The 23,225-nt window shown below is 39.6% G+C and overlaps 1 protein-coding gene across 3 annotated transcripts in view; it reads left to right on the forward strand.

Moving 5' to 3' along the window:
• Positions 1 to 22,124, forward strand: part of KIAA1328 (KIAA1328 ortholog) — a 357,584-nt gene extending 335,460 nt beyond the window's left edge. For 2 of the 3 annotated variants that reach the window (XM_063077081.1, XM_063077082.1), the window contains one exon: positions 13,985 to 22,124. In XM_063077081.1, the coding sequence (XP_062933151.1) occupies positions 13,985 to 14,195 (211 nt within the window). In that variant the 3' untranslated portion in view covers positions 14,196 to 22,124. Of the gene's footprint in view, positions 1 to 10,047; positions 10,122 to 13,984 lie in introns of all 3 variants that reach the window. The other variant, XM_063077083.1, reaches the window with a different exon arrangement.
• The last annotated feature ends 1,101 nt before the right edge of the window (positions 22,125 to 23,225 follow it).

Here is a 23,225-nt window from a genome sequence, read left to right on the forward strand (position 1 = left end):
TTTTCTTCATTTTTTAAAATTCTTTTTTCCTTTTTTTTTTCCACCTGGGTTATTTCAAAAAGACTGTCTTCAAGATCAGAAATTCTTTCTTCTGCTTGTTCTAGCCTGCTGCTAAAGCTCTCAGTCGTGTTTTTTATTTCATTGAGTGAATCCTTCAATTCCATGAGTTCTGCTACATTTTTTTTTAAAGGTGTTAATCTCTTTATAAATTTCCTCCTTCATATATTAGGGTTTTTTTTGGGGGGGGGGGGTGTTCTCATTTCCTTATATTGTCTGAGTCTTCTTGTATCTCAGTAAGTTTCCTTAAGATTGTTACTCAGAATTCCTTTTCAGTGATTTCAAGGGTTTCCTGCTCTATAGGATCTGGTATCTGGGAATTACTGTATTCTTTTGGTGCTGTCATATTTTCTTGGGTTTTGGTATTTCTAGTATCTCTAAGTTGATGTCTGGTTATCTGGTATGGCAGTTGCTTCTTCTGTGACTATGGAGTGGGCTTTGAGAAGAGAGACATCCTCTTCTTTTTCTGGTCTCCACTGGTGACTCTCCTTGTGTCAATGCAGTTGAGTCTCTGGCAGGCCACCTGCACAGTGGCTGTGGCTATTGTTGTGGTGTCAAGCCCCTTTTACAATAGACATAGCTGTGGCAATGGCTGTTGTGGGCCACCCACATGGAAGTGGTGTTTTTGGCGTGTTCTCTTGCCTGCTTCCAGTCAGAGGGCGCAGACTGCTCTTGGCTCCTGCCTCGGCCTCCAGGCCAAAGTAGGGAACTTTTAAGATCTATTTTAGGAATGCTGGCCCAGGATAGTTATTAGTTATCTTTCTACCTTCTTTATAAATTAATTCTTCCCTGTATTCTATAACTACTTTTTCCCCACCCAGATAATAAAAATATATGTGGATATAAAAAACCATTAGAAAGCCTGGCCAGTTAGCTCAGTTGGTTAGAACATTGTGCTGATAACACCAAGGTCCAGTGTTTGATCTGTGTAAGAACCAGCCTTAAAAAAAAAAAAAAAGAAAAACATAAGAAGGATTATTTACAAATATTATCTGTAAATATAGATTTTAAGCCCTAAAATAATGTCAAGTAATCTAATTTAACAATATATTTAAAGAATAATACTATGTAATGAAGTAGAGTATTGTATTAGTCCATTTCCATTGCTTACACTTTCTGAGGCTGGGAAGTCCAAAGTCCATCTGGTTGTGTCAGTAGTGACCCAGGGGTCTCACACTGCAAGATGGTAGAAGCAGAGAGAGCAGAGACAGCAAGAGAGAGACAGACTTTCCTCTTCTTTTAAAGCCCTCATAACCATGCCCCTGACCACCATTTTTAATCCATTCACTACTGCATGCTCCTACAATCCAATCACATCTTCAAGGCTCCACCTTTCAATTACCATAATAGAATTTCCCACCCTCCCAACAGTCACAGTGGGGAGCTAAGTTTCTAATACATAAAACTTGGGGGACACAATTCAAGCTTCTGGGAGTTTGGGGGGACATAATTCAATCCACTATATTCTGCCCCTGGCCCCCCAAAACTCATGTCCTTTTCACATAGAAATACATTCATTTTGTCCCCAAAGTTGTAACTTCTTTCAGCTCAGAAGTCCCAACTCCCATCTGTGAAATCAATATTAGTTATCTACTTCCAAGATACAATGGTGGGACAGACATAGGGTACACATTCCCATTCCAAAAGGGAGAAATAGGCCAAAAGAAAGGTGTAATAGGTCCCAAACAAGTCTGAAACCCAGCAGGGCAGGCATTGAATCTCAAAGCTGTGAATCAGGTAATTTGATTCCATTTTCAAGGTCCTCTGTACGCTTGTGTGGGGGTTGGATCCCCAAGTCCTTATGCAGCTCTGCTCCTATGGCTTTCCCGGTCTAAGGCTACACTCAGCTCTCCCATGCTGGCGTTCCTCTCTGTTAGCTCCACAGGTCTGGGGTCTCCATGGTTGTCCCACTCTCATGGCACCACTAGGCATGGCACTGTTGGGGTTTCTCTGCTGCAACTCAGACCCCATGTTTCCACTTGGCATTGGTCTAGTGAAGGCTGTCTGTGGTGACTCCACCCCTGAGACGGATCTCTTCCTGGACCCCAGAATTTTCCATACATCCTTTGAAATCTGGCATTCTGCCAGCCTGAAGACAACATCACATGGATGCTGCCAAGGCTTCTGGCTGGTATCTTCCAAAGCTGTGGGTCCAGCCACACCTGGGACCATTTAGTTGGAGCAGCTAAAGCAGCTGGGGTGCTGGTGCTAGAAGCAGCTTCCTGAGATGGCCCTGAGCAGTGAGCTTGTGGAGGGCGCCTCAGGCCTGTTTCCCAAGACCATTCCATCTCCCTAGGCCTTTGGGCCTGAAATGGAAGGATTGGCCCCAGAGGCTTCTGCAATGTCTTCAGGGCCTTTTTCCCAGTCTCTTGATAATCCTTTTCTTTGTACTAATCTTCTTAGCTAACGGTCATTGGGCTGCACAATTGCATGCTCTCTGCTTCTTTACCACATGGCCAGGCTGCAAATTTTCTAAATGTTTACACTCTGCTTCCCTTTTAAATTCTGGCTCTATGTCATGTCTTTGCTGCCATAACTCTTCCTTAATGCTTTGCTGCTTAGAGATTTCTTCGGCCAAATGTTCTGGTTCACAACTCCAAAGTTCCAACTTCCACAAAATCCTAGAGAAGGACAGAATGCAGCCAAGTTCCTTGCCAGTTCACAGCAAGAGTTTCTGATAAACTTCTTCTTATTTCTATCTGAGACCTCCTTAGAAGGGTCTTTACTGTCCATATTTCTATCAGGATTCTGCTCAGCACCACGTAACCAGTCTCTAAGACATTCCAAACTTTCCCTTGTCTTTTTGTCTTCTTCTGAGTCCTCCTAACACCCAGCTCCAAAGCTGCTTCCACATTTTCGAGTATTTGTTTTAAGTGACACCCCACTTCTCTGGTACCTATTTTCTGTATTAGTCCTTTTTTGTTTGCTTATAACAAAGTACACTGAACTGGGTGATTTATAAAGAAAATGAAATTTATTGCTTACAGTTTCTGAGGCTGGGAAGTCCAAAGTCAGTCTGGTGGTGGAGACAGTGACCCAGCAATCTCACATTGCAAGATGGTGGAAGCAGAGAAAGCAGAGACAGACTGTCCTCTTCATTTAAAGCCCTCAGAACCACGCCCTGACCACCATTTTTAATCCATTCACTACTGCCTGCTCCTACTAATCCAATCACCTCTTTACCTTACACCTTTCAATTACCGTAAGGGGATTTCCCACCCTCCCAACAGTCACAGTGGGGGCTAAGTTTCTAATACATAAAACTTGGGGGACACAATTCAAGCTTCAGGGAGTTTTGGGGGGACATAATTCAGTCCACTACAGGTATATTCTAGAAATTTAAATATGTTACTATTTTGGAAGACAATAGTAGAGTGTTTCACAACAGAATATCAAAGAAGAAAAAGTATATTATTATCTTAGTATATACTGAAAATTTATTTGGAAAATTAATTTCATTCCTGATTTTAGTAAGCTGGAAGAAAAATTACTTTTTAACATAATGAAGAATATCTGGACAGGGAACACTTAGCAAAAAGATAGAATAATTTCCTTTAGATCAGAATTACACAAAGGTGACTGTCATCACATGTAGTTTTAGCATCGCCCTGGAAGTTCTTGCCAAGGCAATAATATAAGAAAAAATACATACAAATATTGGAACACCCATAAATTTTATCATTATTTACATTAAATATGATGTTCACCCATAAAACCCATAAGAATTGGTTGAGAAAAATATTTTAAAGAATTAAGAGAGTTTAATAATATACAAAACAATTACTATAAACCACCATACCAACATTAGTATTTAAAAGATATAGGTGGGGGGGGCTCATTCATAACAACAATGGAAAAATTTAGAAAACTCCTAATAATAAACCTAAAAGAAATTTATGGAACCTCTCTAAAAATATATTTCTGGATAAGATGATTAAAAGAACAAAAAGAACACATATTTATCTCTTCTCTTTCCTGAGACATCAGTAAAATGGGAGTAAATGAATTTTTAAAAAGGTGTAAATCCACAAAAATAAAGTTAACAGGAGAAGGGTCATTCACAGACCAGAGATTTATATGCATTTTTGGAAAATGGAAAATGAATGGATTAGTGATCTATTACACAGGATGGAGAAAGCTAATGAGTAGAGAACACTGAGAGCTATTATTCAAACAAAAAGAGATTGATTTCACAGAATTTTGGCAAGCCTTGGAAATTAGAAGCAACATGAACAGTGGAAGGTGGTGATATGGAGTGGAACTAAAAATAGTATGATGTGGATTTTTGAAGCAAAAATCGTAAAACCTAATACTCCTCCCACAGTGCCATATATGGAATATTAGTCCCAGGCAGAAGATTAATTCTCCGGAGAAATTCAACAGAGGAGAGAGGACTAAGGAATGTCATCTACTTTATTTATTTTATTTATTTTTTTTTTGTCTTTTTCGTGACCGGTGCTCAGCCAGTGAGTGCACCGGCCATTCCTATATAGGATCCGAATCCATGGTGGGAGCGTCGCCACGCTTCCAGTGCCGCACTCTCCCGAGTGCGCGAGGGGCTCGGCCCTGTCATGTACTTTAGAAAGTGAGATGAGTCAGATAGGGCTGAAAATGAGATTAATTCAAAGTCTGCAAATGGAAAGGTTGGATTCCTTCCCAGTTCCAGAAGTAGACCACTTCTCCCTTCCATGCAGAATATTGAAGGAGTCTTCTAATTGAAGGAGTCTTCTATGAAGAAACTTAATGGTCCCCAAAAAAGACCTCCACATACTGATATTTATAAGTCCCTCATGCATTGCTAGTATAAAATGGTACAACCACTTTGGAAAACAGTCTGGAAATTCCTCAAAACATCAAACATAGAGTTATAATATGGCCCAGCAATCCCACCCTTAGTTATCTACCCACGAGAACTGAAAACATATGTCCACTAAAACATGTATATGAATGTTTATAACAGCATTATTCATAATAGCCAAAAGGTGGAAACAACCCCAGGTCCATCATGTGATGAGTGGATAAACAAAATGCTGTATACCAATACTGTGGAATATTATTTGGCAACAAAAAAAGAATAAAGTACAGGGCCGGCCCGTGGCTCACTCGGTAGAGTGCGGTGCTGATAACACCAAGGCCACGGGTTCGGATCCTATATAGGGATGGCCGGTTTGCTCACTGGCTGAGCGTGGTGCTGACAACACCAAGCCAAGGGTTGAGATCCCCTTACCGGTCATCTTTTTTTAAAAAAAAAAAAAAGAATAAAGTACAGATACATGCTACAACATGGCTGAACCTTGAAAACAATGCTGAGCGAAAGGAGCTAATCATAAAAGATCGCATGTTGTATGCTTCATATATGTGAAATATTCAGGCAAATCTGTGGAGACAGACAGTAGTTTAGTAATTGTATAGGACTGGGAAGAGGGAGTGACTGTTGATGGGTACAGGGTTTCTTTGGGGGTACAATGAAAATATTCTAAAATTAGATTATGGGGATAGTTGCACAACTCTGAACTAAAAACCATTGAGCTGCATACTTTAAATAGGTATATTTTTCTGTATGTATGTTTTAATTCAACAAAACAGTTTAAAGTTTATAAAATAAAGAAATAACCATATTGAGTGCTACAGAGGCATTATGTAAAATAAGGACTATGAAAAGTCTATTGGATTTAGTAGCATGGAGGTCAATGATGAATTTTGTAATTCAGTTTTAGTAGAGTGGTAGAAGGTAAAAGCCAGAGTGGAATAAATTGAGAAATAGTTTGGTTATGGAAAGGAGAGAACTTCTTAACTGCTCTTGGTTATCCAGCAACCAAGAAAGTGTTTAAGGTACTAGAATGGATATTCAATACTAAAATGTTCTTAAGAAGCACAAATGGAATGATTGGCTATGTGTACAAGAAGAATCACTTCTTTCAGTGTAAAAGGAGGAAATGTGCAAAAGACTTATAAATTTCATAGTGTGAAGACAATTTGATGGCCTCTTATTTTCTCTGAAGTGGTAAGCAAGGCCATCTGTTTAGAGTAAATAGTGAAAAGGGGAAATTAGGAGAGCAAAATAACTGATTAGAAAAATACAGTATCTTTGTCAGAAAATGTTTAGCACCCACTTAAGGGTAATGACTATGAATCTGTATTGGATCTGTTCTTTGTTTGCTTGTTGTGTTTTTGCTTTATCTACACTAAATTGTCCAAATATAAATCACAGAAAAGGCAGACACTTGGATTCATCCAGTGTTGTGATTTTGCCAGATTTGGGGGGAGAGAACAAAAAGACAAGAGGACACGTTTTTAAGAGCATTGTTAGGAGAGTGATTGGAATGCTGGATTATGAAATTCAAGTTAGATAAGGGATAAAGAGTTGAGAAAAAAGTATGTTCCACTAGTCCAGAGATTCTGTCTATTTTGTTTACGTTATTCCCAGTTCTTAGAACAATGACTATTTGAATTAATGGTCTGATGAGACAAATGGACAGAGATAGTGGAAATGGTTGAAAAACCAAGTTTGAAGGTTAAGATATGTGCGTCAGGAGGCAGTGAGATGTTTGAATTACTGAATTCAAAAGAGATGCAGTTTTAATTGATGACAAATTCTAGGATATGACTATGTGAAAGGCTTGCTGAGAAAGTCTTTGGAGTTGAGAAAAGGTCAAATAACTTAGAGTGTTGGTGTCGTTCTTGTGATGTTGACATTTGTGGGGATGACGGTAAAGTTGAATTGGAGGGGAAGACTGTGAATCAGGTGTTAACATATTCAGTGATTGAGAGCGAGTAGGTTCATAGATGATACAAATGGAGAGAAGTTGAGGGTGGTAGACCGGATGACAGGATCCTCAGGGTAATAGGAGTTTAATGAGAGACTGGGGGAATAATGGTCAAAAAGTAATAATGAAAGCAGGGATGTTTCCAATACTATATAGTGACCCTGAAATACATAGTGTATGTTGAATATAAACAATTTCCAATCAGAAGGATGTAGGGGAAGCATTGACCTCAGGAAAAGCTAGGAGATAGAGGGAGTATTCAAAGAAGAATGCAAAATATAGCAGAGAGTGTCATGAAGCGAAAGCTCCAGAAGCAGTGGGAATGAAGGGAAAGGCTAGGAATAAAGGGAGAGAAATTATAGAAAATAATGGGGATAGCAGTATTTTGCTAAGCCTATGATGGATCTGGATGGGGAGTACCTTTTGTGCATTGGCTAAAGGAATAAGAGACAGTTGATTTAGTCTCAAAGGACTTTTGGACCTAACCTAAGTGCTTCAGTATTGGATTGGTTAAGTGATATAAAGTTATTAAAAATAATGTAAAAAATTGATATGGAAAAATCGTCCTAATATATTAAGTGAAAAAGTAGTTTACACAAGCCATATGTGTAATATCCTTTTTATAAAATGAGAAGAAGAATTGATGAATGGGTAATATTTTTTAGGATGTTTAAAATATATTTCAGGGCCAGCCCCGTGGCTCACTTGGGAGAGCGTGGTGCTGGTAGCGATGAGGTGGCGGGTTCAGATCCTATATAGGGATGGCCAGTGCACTCACTGGCTGAGTGTGGTGCAGACCACACCGTGCCGAGGGTTGCGATCCCCTTACCAGTCAAAAAAAAAAAAATTTTTTTTTTTTGTTTTTTAAAAGACTAGCCATCCAAGGATCGAAAAAGTTGCCTAGGGGCTGGCTGGTGGCTCACTAGGGAGAGTGTGGTGCTGATAACACCAAGGCCATGGGTTCAGATACCATATAGGGATGGCCAGTTAGCTCAGTGGGTGAGCATGGTGCTGACAACACCAAGTCAAGGGTTAAGATCTCCTTACTGGTCATCTTTAAAAAAAAAAAAAAAGGAAAAGAAAAAGTTGCCTAGGAGGAAGGTGCTAAAACTTAAGCTGTAAGACCATTTATTTTTTCAACAAATATTTAGCACTTACTTTGTGCCAGATATCATTCTTGGCACTGGAGAGAACAGTAATAAACAGCATAATGACTCTACCCTTATGGAGCCCATACTGTTGAGGAGGACAGATGATCAATCAATAAATAATAAATTAACAACATATTTTAGGTAGTATTGAGTAATATAAAGAAAATAAGACACCATAAAGCAATAAAATGACTGTGGAGTGATGGCTGTTTTGGATAGAGTAGCTAAGGAAGGCGTCTTGGAGCAAGTGACATTTAAACAAAAACATTAATGAATGGAGAGAACAAGCAAGATCTGAAAGAAGAGAATCTTAAGCAGAGGTTACAACACATGCAAAGACCCAGAGGTAGGAATCAAAAATATCATCAGGTTTTTTACCTGAGTAACTGGGTTGATGGAGAGGAGTAACATTTGGAGAAGAAAACAAAAGTTCTATTTTGGATAGTTTGAGATACCTATTATTCATCCAAGTAGAGATATCAAGTAGTAGTTGGGTATGTGAGTCTAGAACTTAGAGGCAAGGCTGATGTTGGAGTATACATTTGGCAGTCACTGACATATAGATGTTTATTAAAGGACATAAGAATGGATGGAATCACCTAAGATATGAGAGTTAAGGATTGACCCTGGGGCATTCCATCATTTACAAGTCAAGAGAAAAGGAGGGTATTGATGATATGGAAGGAAAATCAGGAGAGGTCTACTGAAATCACAAAAGATCAAAAAAAGGAATGGGAGGGGAAAGCTCCAGCATCATGTTTAGCTTCTCACCTAATACAACCTATGAAATGGACCATGAAATCAATTTATTTCTAGGCCTTGTGCTGATATTCTTGGGTACCATGACAGACTGGCCCTTTCTTGAGTTGGTATCACAGAGGCAAGTTAAATCATCAGGGGCTACGTCCTGCCCTGGGTTTTGTCCCAGTATCTTGCTAGCTCAGAGGCAAACAAAACTGAGAAGAGAGCTCTAGGAGGACCAAATTAATGCCACTATAACCCAGTCTAACTTCTCCATATTGAAGCTATTAAAGTCAGCCTGTGTGCCTAGGTAATTCGTGATGTAAAGAGGCAAGAAAGGCCAACATAGTTAATGGCTGTGGCTAAAACATAGTCTGGGTTTTTCAGGGGATGGTATTTTGTGGATCTGGATAAGTTTTGTGTCCCTTTAAATTATTTGAGTACCAAACATTCCCAGCAGGGTCAGGCCAAGCTAATCAACTTTATAGCCTCCTATCACATGTCACCTTAGGAAACTAAAACACACTTCTCACAGAACACAATCTGATAAATACATTGTTTTTTCCTGGTATTTAGTGCAAAATCCCGTAGGAATTTATTTTTTTATTTTGCTTTATTGCATATGTAATTCTCATATCATGTTAGATAATTTCACAAGCTTTTAAAAATAGTCTTTGATGTTTTGTTGCTTTTTAATTTGCTAAACTATTTGGTCTTTTTCTTTTCTGATAGCAAAAGTACTATCAATACACTTACGGAACAAAATTAGCTGAGGTACAACAGAAATCTGAGTTCTGCCTAACAAAGACTTTCTGATTCTTCTGCCAAAGTATAATTCATATTTGAATTATGGCGTCTAGAAAATGGAATTTTTATGATAACAATAGTATCATAAAAGGAAGCATTTGTACTGTAGGGTAGATTACTTTGTTGGATGAAAAGATAGCCCAGTTACAACTAATCATACTATACTTTTTAAATAAAATGTAGTTGGAAGCAACAACTATTTCCTTCTTTTGCTTTAGTTACACCTCTTATTTATCTTTGTGGGAAGTCTAAGATACACTAATCTAGGAAGTCAAGGGACCTGGGTGAAAAACCACTTGACTCTGCCACTTACTTGCTCTGTGACCCTAGTCCATTTACTTATACCTCTCTGGACCTCAGTTTTCTCATCCATAAAATAAGAAAATTATTCCAAATTATGTCTAACACCCATTCTTTAATGGATAGGCAATACAGTATTTGCCAGTATCCAATTCTCCTCCCTTTTTGGAGAGACATGACTGGTTCTGGTCAATCTGACGTAAGAAGTGTTGTTTCACTTCCAGGCTATGGAAAGCCTATGGACATTTCTTCAGTCTCTGTTCTCTGCCAAGACAATAGAGAAGCCTACATGTTTCAGGTGATGAAGCCACTATCTTCCTAGACCTACTTTGAGTATATAGCATGAGCATGAAATATATTTGAGTTTTGTTAACCCATTGAAATTTTGAAGTTAATTTGTTACTGCTACATAACTTATCCTGACTAATACATCAGATCTAACTTGCTGTGGTTATGTAGGTCTTTATTTCCATATTATAAAGTTTTTTTGTTTTCTTTTTCTTTTTTTCTTTCTTTCTTTCTTTCTTTCTTTTTTTTTTTTTTAACTATATTACACATGAATAAGAGTACTGTGAAGGAATTTGAAGCCCACAGATTTTCTTCAAATGACTGAATAAGTTGGAACCTTTTAAAATCAGTCTTTAAACACAAATCCTTATCATTGCTCTGGATTTCAGTTTGCAACTCTAAGAGGTTGATTTCTGATATATTTTTTGTTCCCCAGTTCTTTTGGCTCTACTTTTTAATAGAGAAAGCAGCTGGTTTATTTCTTCATTCAGAATATCTCTCCTTGTCTGTTTTAAGCATGAAATTGGATAGAAAACTATAGACTTTCTATTGTTTCTGATTTTTAAAAAAGTTTTAATAATCCATATGAAGAGATGAATATGACAAGATTGCCATGTGTCTCCAAGAAAAGCTCAGACAAAGCCCATTCCTTGAGCACAAAGTAGTTCTCTTCTCCTTATAAACAAAATTTCTTGGGAGCAGTGCTCAAGTCATTCATTGGCTTACACCTTAAACAAAGATGTGTTGGTCGAAGACAGAAACCATTGTTTTGAATGACAGAAATAATTATATTGAAATCTTGCTTTGACTGTGTAATAAAAACTGCAACAAAAACAAAAAAATCTGCTGAAAAGGATTTGAATTTACATGTTTTCATACCATAGAAAATGTCATGACATTTTCTACACCTGAGAGGGTAGTCCAATCTTGCATGGGACTTGAAGGCAAGATCAACTACATAACTTGCAGGACCAGTACAAAATGAAAAGTGGGGCCCCTTGTTCAAAATATAGTAGGAAAAGCTACATACAGTTAAAGGTACTAAAGCACAAAACTTTTTCCTTTAAAAGGAAACATCTAAAACATAATAGGTAAGGATGATACATGAGTAATAAGCCTACAGATAGCAAAACATTATATTTTTGGTATCATAATTTTATGTAATAAATAAGTCATAATACAATCAGCCCTTTCTGTATGTGTGGGTTCCACATCCGTGGATTCAACCAACCACCCAATATATATATATATATATAGAAATAATACAACAATAAAAAAGAATGCAAATAAAAAATACAGTGTAACAACTATTTACATAGCATGTACATTGTATTAGGTATTGTAAGTAATCTAGAGATGCTTTAAAGTATACTAGAGGATGCGCAAAGGTTGTATGCAAATACTATGCCATTTTATATCAGGGACTTGAGCATCCTTGGATTTTAGTGTCTGTGGGAGGTCCTGGAACCAATCACCTGTGGATATCGAGAGACAACTGTATTTTATTAATGTGATAACCTGATTGATTATAAGATTTTTCTGGCCTTTCTTCAAATTCATTTATTAAGTCATGAAAATTTATACTTTTAGCAACTACATCAGTCACTCTTGGCAAATGAAAAATTGCAAGTAATTTTTGGCAATTTTTAATTTTAGTTTTGAGAGGGATCTTCCTGTTGATGCAACTGAGACTGATGCTGTTAAGAGTATTTTATAGGCTGTGACATTGGAATAGGTTCCTGATAAAGTATTTCAAAATATAAATTTTGAATATAATATAAATACAAATATAGCATAATATAATATATAAATATAAATATATTACATAAATATAAATTTTGAAATCAGCTCTAGTACATCTAGAGCTGATTATTCTTTTACAACAATTTTTCTAAACAGACAACTCTTCATACATATTAGTTTCATATATGTCAGCATTTAATTTCAAATATAAATTTATATAATGTCATTTTAATATTTCCTCTGGCATGTCCTGTAACATATAAACCAAAAGTCACTTAATGATTTGTATATAATTCAAAATGCCTATTTATGCTTTCTAAGCTATAGAAATTCAGTTACAAAGAAAAAAAATCTTCAATATCTTCAATTACAAAGAATAATAATTTAAAATTGTATTCCTCATTAAGAATTGGTTCATTTGAAGCTACATATGAAAATACTGGAGTTTTTTTCCATTGAATGCAACCGTCTTTAATCTCTAAGACTGTGGATATTTCCTTTGCAGTGTTACAGCAGTGTTTAAAACCAGAAATTCTAAACTCTGAAGAATTCTAGTATCTCTCTGATATGCTTTATTGCAATGTCCAGTAAAATATGCTTTATTTTATTTTGCAATAATTTACTGACATTTATTGCCAGATGCTAGCAGTTTCTATCCCAGTGCTCAGGCCAGAAAGGTAATATTTTTGTCACAGATGTGAGCCCTGGGAAGAGACAGGCAAGCTAGCCTCCCACCACTGCCGCTTCTGCTGCCACTATCATCACCAGCAATAATTTGGATCTAGATCTGGCCCCAGCCACCCCCTGAGGCCCTGCAGCATCCCAGAGTACTTCTGGCTTGAATGTGCATACCAGGCAGCCAGGCCAACTGTTTGGCCCACACACTGCACATTGTCCATGCTGACTGCAAACTTGAGCTCACACATGCATGCCTGGAGTATCTCCTCTGATCAGGCATATGCTCCATTGTCCCATCAGACTTTACTTACAAAACACAAATTGGAAGATAAAATTATTATTCAAGATAACAGCAGAAAAGCATTGAACCAAGTGCAGGGCCTTTCTAACAGCAGGGCATTGTGCCACTACGTAAGTCACAAACACATTGCTTGAGGCTTCATGATATATCTGGAGAAATTACTTGACCCTTGTATGAATGAGTATGTAGGCAGATACATTGATCCCTTTGATTTTCCATCCTGGAAATACATGCAGTGGGCATGGATGAGGATGTCATTGACCATATCAATTTCTCTGCCTCTAAGCTTCTCCAAGCTTACCCTTTCTTATAAGAATGCTGGACACCAACGTGGTCTTTCTTTGGTGGGATCTCTTTATAGATTCAGATGAAGGTGTCTTTTCCCAAGATTCTCTAGAAAGTAGGAGTGGGATAACAAGAAGGAACTAGCATTTATTGATTACCTATTATATGTTCATTTTTATCGACTAATTCATTTAATCCTAACAGGAGTTCTGTTAGTCCCTTGCACATGAGGAGACTGAACTGAGAGATTGAATAACCATCCCAATATCACACAGTTTATAAATGGTAGAACAGAGATTTGAACCAAGTCTGTCGGTCTACAAAGACTTTAGGAGCCAGCTTTAGTGTCCTGGACAAGAGTGCTGGAGACAAACTGCCTGGGTTCCATTCCAGGTTCTGCCATATAATAGCTTTCTGTTCCATGAATGACTTCCCTGAGCCTTGGTTTCCTCGCTTATATAATGGGATCAGAGTAGTACAGTACCTACTTCATAGGGTGGTTTAGAGGGTTAAAGAGGGGTTAAATACATATAGAGTATTAAGCACTGTGCCTGATACTTAGTAAGGATGCAGTAAATATTACTATAGTTATCAATACTATTGTCATGATTACGTTTCCCACTACAGTCTCTCTTTATAAGTTAGAAAACAATGTTAAAGGTAAGCAGAAGAAAAGAGCTTACAGACAAGCAGCAGGGGCCTTGGTTCTTGAAGCCCTTCCAGTGTTTACCTTCCGTAAAGTTCCCCTAAGAGGCCTCTTGCACATGATGTGATTCATGCCCTGGGCAACCCATTGCTGCTGAGCTTCTTGGACTTTAATGTTCTATTAGTCTGATTCTTTTCTGTCTGGGTTGTGTATCTTACAGGTATGAGACATCTCTGTTGGATTTGGTTCAGTCTCTGAGCCCAAATTCTGCTCCCAAAACTCACTCCCATCCCTTCAAAGAAGCTGGGGCCTGGAGTCACAGTACTTTCCGACTCAGTCCTCTAAAATCGACCGGGAAGAAGATGGGGGCACACAGAACCCCTGAAGACCTGGAGGAGAATCAAATTCTGGAAGATATATTTTTCATTTGACACTGAAGTGCATGCTGCAAAATTTCCATAGGAAATTTGTGGGTTTCTTTACACACTTTACATACTGATCTAGGATTTTAAATTATTTGATTGCAAAGTAATTGTGTCTCTCCTTTCACAGGGACTTATCCCACTAGCATCCTGTTACATATTGAATATAGAAATCATTCTAACAAACCCAGGGTGTTTTTGATCAGACCAGTCAGTAGATAACACACTAAGGGGGGTGTGGGTGGGGGGACAGTATCTTTTCTATGCTAAACAGAGACTAGGAAATTAACCTAAGATACTTTATGCATGGAGGAGACCATTGCATATTTAGCCTCATTTCAAAAGTGTGTCCTCCATTTTCTGCTGAAAAAGATTGGCTCTCTTTTGTATACAAGGAAGATCTTTCCACTGAAAGATCCCTCTAATTTAAAAGTAGCCCCTTTGTAACATAAGCAATTTCAGAAATACAAACCCTTTCACCTTTCCTTACCCTGTTCCCTCACCACTACCTCTATTTAAGTGTGGTCATGTAATTCTGAAGTCGGGGCTGGTGCCCCTACCATGAGTCAGTCTCGGTAGTCATCAGCCTGGCAGCTGCCCATCCCATGATAAAAGGGCTGAGTGGGCTAGAGGGAGGAACCCAACCAATCTTTGGAAACAGGCAGCATTAAATCACATAAGAGAGTGACTGCCCTAGGAAAATCTAGTGGAGGCACAAGCCTGAACACTTTTCCTATCAATGTTCAGTTGCCCACCCCTCCAGTTACCCAGGATGAATAAGAGCAACCTCTAGGTAGTTCTTGTTGACCCAAGTGTCCAGTTTATTCACCCTGTTTCACATGCAGTCTTGTGAACTTCCCATTGTTGTGTCTGGGGAAGATGCTACTAGAGGGATTGGGCATCCAGCTGCTGCAGGCTGATAGGCATCCTCCAGCCCTCTCCACTCATTCCATGAGGAGGAAAGGCCCTGGGTTGACCAGGTCATGCATGTACTGTGCTCAGGACCACTATCCATGGCCCCGAAGAACCATCTTCACTTGCCAGATTATGCTTCACCACCCTAAGCAGGGTCTCCCCCACTTCTCCACTGGGCCTCACTTTGACCCAGAGAAAGCCTGTGGAAGAAGTACAGTTAACATCTCATTCTCTCTTTTGTCTTCCTATTCAGCAGAGCTCTTGAGTTGGGTCCATCAGCTTACAGTGGGCTCTAGCAGCCTCTCAAGCTGATGGGCAGTATGATGAGCCTGGTAGAGCCAATGAGTTAAAAACTCCCCAGTCATTGGAAGCAAAGGGAGAATGTGTTCCCATGCGTATGCTGCTTGATGATTTTATTTGATCTGGAGGGTGTGGCTTTTTTGTTCCCTCTCCCTTTCACCAACCCCAGGCTTACACTGGGAGCAAGAGTCTTTCAGTGTTGGTAGTCAAGGTCAGACCACCCAGGGCAGCCTGCATGTAGTGAGCCTGCATGGCTTCCCTGAGTTCTTTATGTATCAAAACTAGATTATTTCATCTAGAAAAGCTTTGTTGAGCAGCCCCCTTGTCCAGATAGATACAAACTTCATCGTCTGTTCAGCTGAGCCTGGCCCTATTGCCTCCACCCAGCCTTCCTTCTCTTGGTCTTTTGTTCTTTGGGGGAGAGAAAAATGGAACCTACTAATGTCATATTCTTAATCGAAGTAAATAGAAGGTCAGGACTAACTAGTTGTAGTCATTGCTTTGAAAAGTTGAAAAATCATTGCAGATTATAATTTCCTTTTAAAGTTCACCCCAGCAAGAGTAATCAAATCAGTTTCATCCAATTTCAAAAAGCCTTTGGAACATGGAACTTTCTTTGATGTGGCAGAAATGGGCAGATGGCAAACAGAGCCCTCAGCCACTTTCTCAGTTAAGTTAGTTTTACAGAACTATCTTTTCCTTGCCCCCTATGTCCCAAGCAGCGTAAGTGTACGTGACTCCCTAAGCCAGAACCACATGCACCTGTTCTGGATATTAGCGTCCTACTTCTCTCTGGAGTGGGAGGATGCAGAAGGATCAAGAAAATGATTGTGATTTCTTTAAGAAGCTTGTTTGCCTTTAGAAGAATCATAAGCAGGATCTAAACTAAAGGCTTCTTGGAGTCACATGCCACAGAGTGGAATTTAATTGCTCCTTTATCTTCTAAATGAGCAATTAGGAAAAGTGAAGATGGGTTTTCAGCAGAGTATCACTCAGCATATTTTTCATATGCCACACTCCCCCTCTAGTTGCCCTGCTCTAGCCTATAGACCTTTTGTTGGTGCTGGTTTGAGGGCAATAGGATGTGAATTTGTATATGATCTAGGGTCTTTATTATTAATTGAGTAGTATAAATTAACATTTTAATCTGGTTTTATTTACTTAGAATATATATATATATATGAATATATATATATATATATATATATATAAGCCTTGAGGCTTAACCTAATTACAGAATATCCCACCAAAAGAGAGGTTCTAGCATGAAGGAATCTCTTTCCTGCCTGTGAAGTGCTCCCATAGTGACTGGTTTGGATTTGCTTGCCAAATCTCTAGACACTTCCCCAAAGCAAGACTGTATACATATTGAGGGTGCTGCAGGAATGCTACATTGCCCATCCTGGTACCCACCATCCTAAAAGAGAAAAACCAATCAATGTTTGCAAAATAGATAAGACAAAATATGTCCATTGAAATTCCCTAAGTAAGGCCCAAAGTGCTTGATTTAGGAAACCCGAGTTTTTCAAGGAAAAGCTTTTGCTGACAGTCACCCTTCCAGGAGGCACATATGTGTTTATCCAAAACTGATCCCCATGGTGGGGACTGACTTAGAGCACCCCAGATGTCATGGAGGGGAAATTATTCCCTTTCTCCTCCTTCAGAGCCACTCTTCACATGGCCCTGCTTCTAGCACCAGGTTTTATACTAGAGATTTGCTGGGCAGAGACTCAAGGAAGGGGAGAGGCCTAAAGGAGCAGAGCTGGGTGAAGTCTGCTAAGGGAGGTAGAAGCTATGGCAGACTCCTCCTGATTCATGCTTTATCCTCAGCTCAGTGTGTGTTTTTAATGTGGGCAAATGTTTATATACATGTGAGATTTTAAGTTAATAAATTATCTCTGGCTATTTTCCCCATGTGGTTTTGATATTGAACTGTCCCTCATCAGATCAGTGGGGCATTGCTTGAAAGCAAGAGCAGAGCCCCAGGTTAGCAAAATGATATTTTCCTCAGGGCTTGTTAAAACAACAGGCACATGTGGTCAGCTGAAAGAAAGGAAATGGTTTGCCACATCCTAATAGGTTATCCTGGTGTGGCACCAGCTCTTTCACATCACATGGACACCAAGCCTCCTCTAGTTTGTGTGGTTGCTGGAATGAAATTCCACCTATGCGCCTACCCACATAGATGCTCAGCAAGAAAGAACTATCATAGCACTTTGGGCAAGGAAAAATGGTCCTGCCTAGTTGGCCTTAGGTGCTGGAAAAATACAGATGAAGGCTTGAGTGCCTGAAATGCTCAGTTCTGAGATCACATTGGTGGATTAAATTAAGCCACCTAGAGACCCTGTCCTGCCCCTGCTTACCAAGCTAGCCTGGCATCTCCACCTGAAAAAGGAGACTTTGTAGCTGCCCCTCAGAGGCAGAGGTGGCAAGAACAAAATCATCCCTCAACCAGCTCTCAAGCTGAAAATGAGATCAGCGAAGTTTGCACCAGTTGTCATAAGGTTACCCTTGAGTTTAGGAACAAAGCTGGAGATGAGTGGGGTGAAGGTGATGCCCATCCACAGAGGAAGCATGAGCTGGCAGCTAGAGAACCAGTTTCACAGATTACTGACCAGTTAAATGGTTTCTCAGAGTTGCTGTTCAAGCAACAGTTCCTAAGCACCTACAATTCCATTGCTCCATTCCAAAGTGGGACCTTCTAACCTCTCAGGCTTCAGGTTTATGGCTATTTTTGCCTCTATGTCCACCTCCACCACACACACACAGAACTGGGGAACCACCTTGTCTTAGTCCATTTGTGCTGCTACAACAAAATACCTGAGACTGGGTAATTTATAAAGAACAGACATTAATTTCTTACAGTTCTGGAAGCTGGGAAGTCCAAGATCAAGGTAGTGGCAGGTTCAGTTGTCTGGTGAGGCTGCATCCTCCAGAGGGGCAGAGTGCTGTGTGATCACATGGCAGAAGAGCAGGCTAGCAAGCTCCCCAAACACTGCATGACACCTCTTTAATACGGGCCTTAACCCCATTAATGAAGAAGGAGCCCTCGTGGCCTAATCACCTTTCAAAGGCCTTTTAATACCAACTCTTTGGCAACACCTGAATTTTGGAGGGGGAACACATTCAAACCATAGCACACCTAGAAAATGCTCCTGGCCTATTCTACCTGCCCTCAACACAATCTCATCATCTTCCAGAGTCACAGAATTCTATGGCTTAAGGCCATATAATTTGCACCATAAAGCCCATATAATTTATCATTTTCATTTTACAGATGAAAAAAGTTCAGAGAAAAGTGAATTGCCTGAGGTCCCACATCCTGTCAGTGGCAGATCTGGGTGTCAGGCTCATACCCTCCTCACTACAGCATGTCACCTGCCTTGATAAGCTTTTTTTTTTTTTTTCCCTTGGCCAGTACGGGGATCCAAACCCTTGACCTTGGTGTTATAACACCATACTCTACCAAGTGAGCTAACCAGCCAGCCCCCCGAGATAAGCATTTTTAAGATTCTCAACTAGGACTGAGCATTCTACCACCATCTCTCAGACATGAGCCCTCACAGACCACTTGGGCCAAGGTGAGCAAAAATTGTTTGCTCCTCAGAGGTTCTGTAGGTTAGTAACCCTCCAGGATTGAGTCCCACCATCTGGAATGCTTTCTGTCCATGGAGGTGGAGGCTATGCGAAAGCTATCTGAAGCAACATTCTTAGTAAAAAGAGACACATCTCTCCAGGTGGCATAAAGGGTGTGACTGTCTTCTCAAAATAATAGAGCTGTTATTAAGAGTAGTTAAGACCTCTTCTGCAAAAACAATGGCCAAAGTAAGGGTGAGGCCTCCCTCAATTAGATAGAGGAAGTGGTAGCTATACTAGTATAAGTAAACCAGTAGGCTGGTACTTGGAGTCCAGTAGAAATGACCTATAGCATATGTTGTAAATGGAGCAACCAACTACTTTGTCCATCACCTGCCAAATCCCAAGGCTTGTCTTCAGGTCTTCATTAGTGCTTTTGGCCAGTTGAGTGTCTTCCTTGGGCCCAGGATCATGTTAGATGGTATTGACCCCGCTAGGGAAAGTGGTTAACAGCATGAGCTGTGTAACCAAGTAGACCTTGGTACAAATCTCAGTTACCCTGCTTAGTAGTTCAATGATCTTAGGCAAAATATTAACCACACTGAATTTAAGTTTCTTCATCTGCAAAATGGGGGTGATAATGCATCTCTCTCATAGGGTGGTTGTGAGGATGAAATCCATGAGATAATGTATATGAAGGGCTAGGTATAATATCTGACATGTATAAGTAGGAGTTCCACTAGTAGTAGCTATCATTATCATTATTATTACTCTGAACTTACAAACTATGAAATTTTTAATAACAATAAAACGAGCCATTGCAGTAAATTTTCCAGTGACTGGTAGGAGGCTTAAATGCTACAGTTTTTGCAAATTGCTAAGCCGAGTTTACCTAGGCTTTAGGAGAGGAGGAGAAAAAGGAAGAGAGATTTGACCTAAACTTTGGAAGAGTATCTCTGCGATAGGTGAACAGTAGGAAGGGATTTGTGGATGTAAAAGTGCAAAAGTTGAGTATTCATTAGCAAGAAAACTCAAGATGTGATTTGAAAGAAGGGTGAGGAGGTCATGGCTACGGGAGGTACTAGAAGAGAAGATGTGGTTTAATAAGTTGAGAGAAGTATGTTGGACCCAAATTGTGGAGAATGCTAAATGTCAGGCAATGAAGTTTTATCCTTCAAGCAGTGAAAAGCCATAAAAGATTTTGAAATTACTTGTTTAGACATATCTATCTAGCAGTAGTGTCAGGCTGTATTAGAGGGGACAAGATAAGGAAGGTAAGGAAAATAACATCTACTGAGTGTCTACTGTTAGGTAAGGTCTATAGATACACTTTCATTTAATCCACAAAGAAACCTTAAAAAGTAGGTGGCATTATCCCCATTTTATAGATGAGAAAATTGATCTTAGGTTAGGTGTGGTGCCTCAGCCACTAAATCATGGAGCTAGTAAGTGGACTGGGAGACTGTAGCTGTCCCATTCTACAGCCATGCTCGTTCTACTGTACAAGTTTTCTTCATGCTACCTTAAGCAGGTGAGACTTTAGTCAGAGATACCAATTGTTATGAAGATATTGCCACAGGCCTGGTGTGAGATTAGAAGTTTGGGGCTCCCTCCCACCCACCCCACCTTACCAGTTGCCTCTTAGTTTTATACTGATAGGACTGTGTAGAAGGATATGTATTTGATAAGCTGCTATTATCAGGCTTTCTAATACTTCATCCCAAGTCTAGATCTTGGGATGAACCACCCATAAGAGAGTTAAGAGCTATAGATCAGACACACCTAGAATCTGCCTCACATGCCAGGGACTGAGTTGGAGAGAATGACTTCAACTGCAGCATTTATATCAACTTTGCTCAATTGAATGTGTGCACCAAACAAAGTCAGAATCACACTGACTGATGAGATGAATAACAGGGCATTGTGGAAGAAGTAATGAGCAAGGGATGGGAAAAGAGGTCATAAATTGCTCCAGTGGACCTCCCTTAATGTAAACATAATGAGAGTTGATAAGGTGTTGAACCCCAATAGTGGCAATGACAGCAATGAAGGGAAGGATTTTAGAGACAAGTAAGAAGTGTCCCCAGGCCCCCATACAGTGCTGGTGGGAATGTAAAATGTGCAGCAACTTTGGAAAATAGTCTAGCAGTTCCAGAAAATTTTAAGTAGAGTTAATTTATGACCTAGTAATTCTCCTAGATATATACCTAAAAGAAATGAAAAGATACATCCATACAAAAAATTTTGCATGGAAAATTTCTATCACCTGGTAAATGGATAAAAAAAATGTGATACATCCATACAATGGAATGTTATTTGGTAATCAAAAGGAACGAAGTACATGCTATAACATGGATGAACCTTAAAAAAATTATGCTAAGTGAAAGAAGCCAGTCACAAGAGACCACATATTGTGTGATTTCATTCATATGACATGTCCAGATAGGCCAATCTAGAAAGTTAATTAATGGTTGCCTAGGGCTGGGGGAATGGAGGGCCACTGCTTCGGGGTATAGGGTTTCTCTTTGGGGGTAACAAAAATGTTCCAAAATGCATTGTAATGGTTGCATAACTGTGAAAATACTAAAGACCACTGAACTGTACACTCTCAACTGGTATATTATACACTATGTGAGTTATATCTTATAAAGCTGTTACAAAAGAAAAAGATGACGACTGCATGTCCATGGGCCTTGGTTGCTGACTAGCCAGTAGTGCTGCAAAGTCAGGAGTAAAATCTTGATCAGTGTCTCTCTAAACTGGACTTGGAGGAAAGCCAGTTTGTGAAGTGTTAAGGTGGACTGAGTCAAAGACTGGTCACCTCAAATCTGGCTATAAAAGGAAGGAGAGAGCCAGAATTGGGGGGTAGAAGGGATAAAAAGTCAGGTGGAAGTCTGGGCTCTCTACAGGGCATTTTTCAAGTTGGGGGCCCTACACTTGATTGAAGTACCCTGATTCCCAGCCTGGGTCCCCAGAATCCTAAAGACCAGAAGGTGTTACTAGTAATCCATGAACAATTTTCCTTATTTCAGAAAGACTAATGGAAATCTTACGTGTCTGTAGATGAATGCTGTACAGGCCATCCATAATATCACTTCTTTACTTTGAACTGGAAATCACTACCTCAAGTTGTGATAACCTTGGTTATTGTGTGGGGATCATCTTTGATTTGTTGACATATCTATACACACAACACACACAAATCTGTGCTTAATAAAAATGGGCAGATAAATCTACACATGTACTTTGGTAAACAAATTGTTTTTCCAACATGGGGCGAATGGGGTTTTCAACAAAGGAGCTCCTAGGAGGTGCAAAAATTGGAAATCTCTGTTAAAGAACAAAAGAGAGAGAAAAAGACATGGATAGGAAGACTTTGAGATGTGAAACAAAAATTATGTCATTGTGGGGTGATGACCCAGGAGTGACATTTAGCCAGGAAAGCAGGATGGAAACACAGACCCTCTGGAGGGGAGGAATACAGAACATTGCGCATGTGGAACACAGGCCAGGGGGCACCAGGGAAGCATCAAAAACTCAGGAATCACTGTGCACCAGGTCTAGGCTGGGCCCCATGCACTGTCTTATTCAATCCTTATGAGATGGGGCCTCTTTTCATAGTTTTAAAAGTCATTTCATTATATGGGTTTTTCTCGTAAGCCACCCCAAATCCTTTATGGAATGAAATCAGGCATACTATGCACACCTAAAATTTGAGGGTGATTGTTTTTTGCACCAATAATGAAAATGAGGATTAGCAAGATTTATCAATGTCACCAACTAGTAAGGAGTAGAATTCAAACTCAGAAACGGGGGTGGGAGGGTCATTATTCACTTCCCCTCTTTCCTATTTCCAGTCTATCTCCAAGAAGTGTCAAGTCCACTTTTTTTTGAGAGTAATCATTTATTCTTGCTCACATGTCTACAGGTTGGTTAAGGTAGCTCTGCAGATTTTGGCTGGGCTCAGCCAGGCTTTGCTATAAGTTGCATGTTGGGTCTGAGTCTGTTCCTTGTACCAATGGGCTGTGTGTGGCATGTTTTTATAGTGAGTGGACAAATGTGATGGACAAATCCAACTCCATAAACACATTTCAAGCCTCTAAACCCACTTCTTAACTATTTTTCAAACCTATCCACTTCTATCATTGCTGATGCTTCTCTAGCACAATAGTTTTCCTTCCAGATGGCCTGGATTTATCTACAACATGTGACTTTCTCTTTCTGCCTCACTCTTATCTTTAAATGGGG

The sequence above is a fragment of the Cynocephalus volans genome, chromosome 13 (assembly GCF_027409185.1).
Source record: "Cynocephalus volans isolate mCynVol1 chromosome 13, mCynVol1.pri, whole genome shotgun sequence".
Classification (NCBI taxonomy): Eukaryota; Metazoa; Chordata; class Mammalia; order Dermoptera; family Cynocephalidae; genus Cynocephalus; species Cynocephalus volans.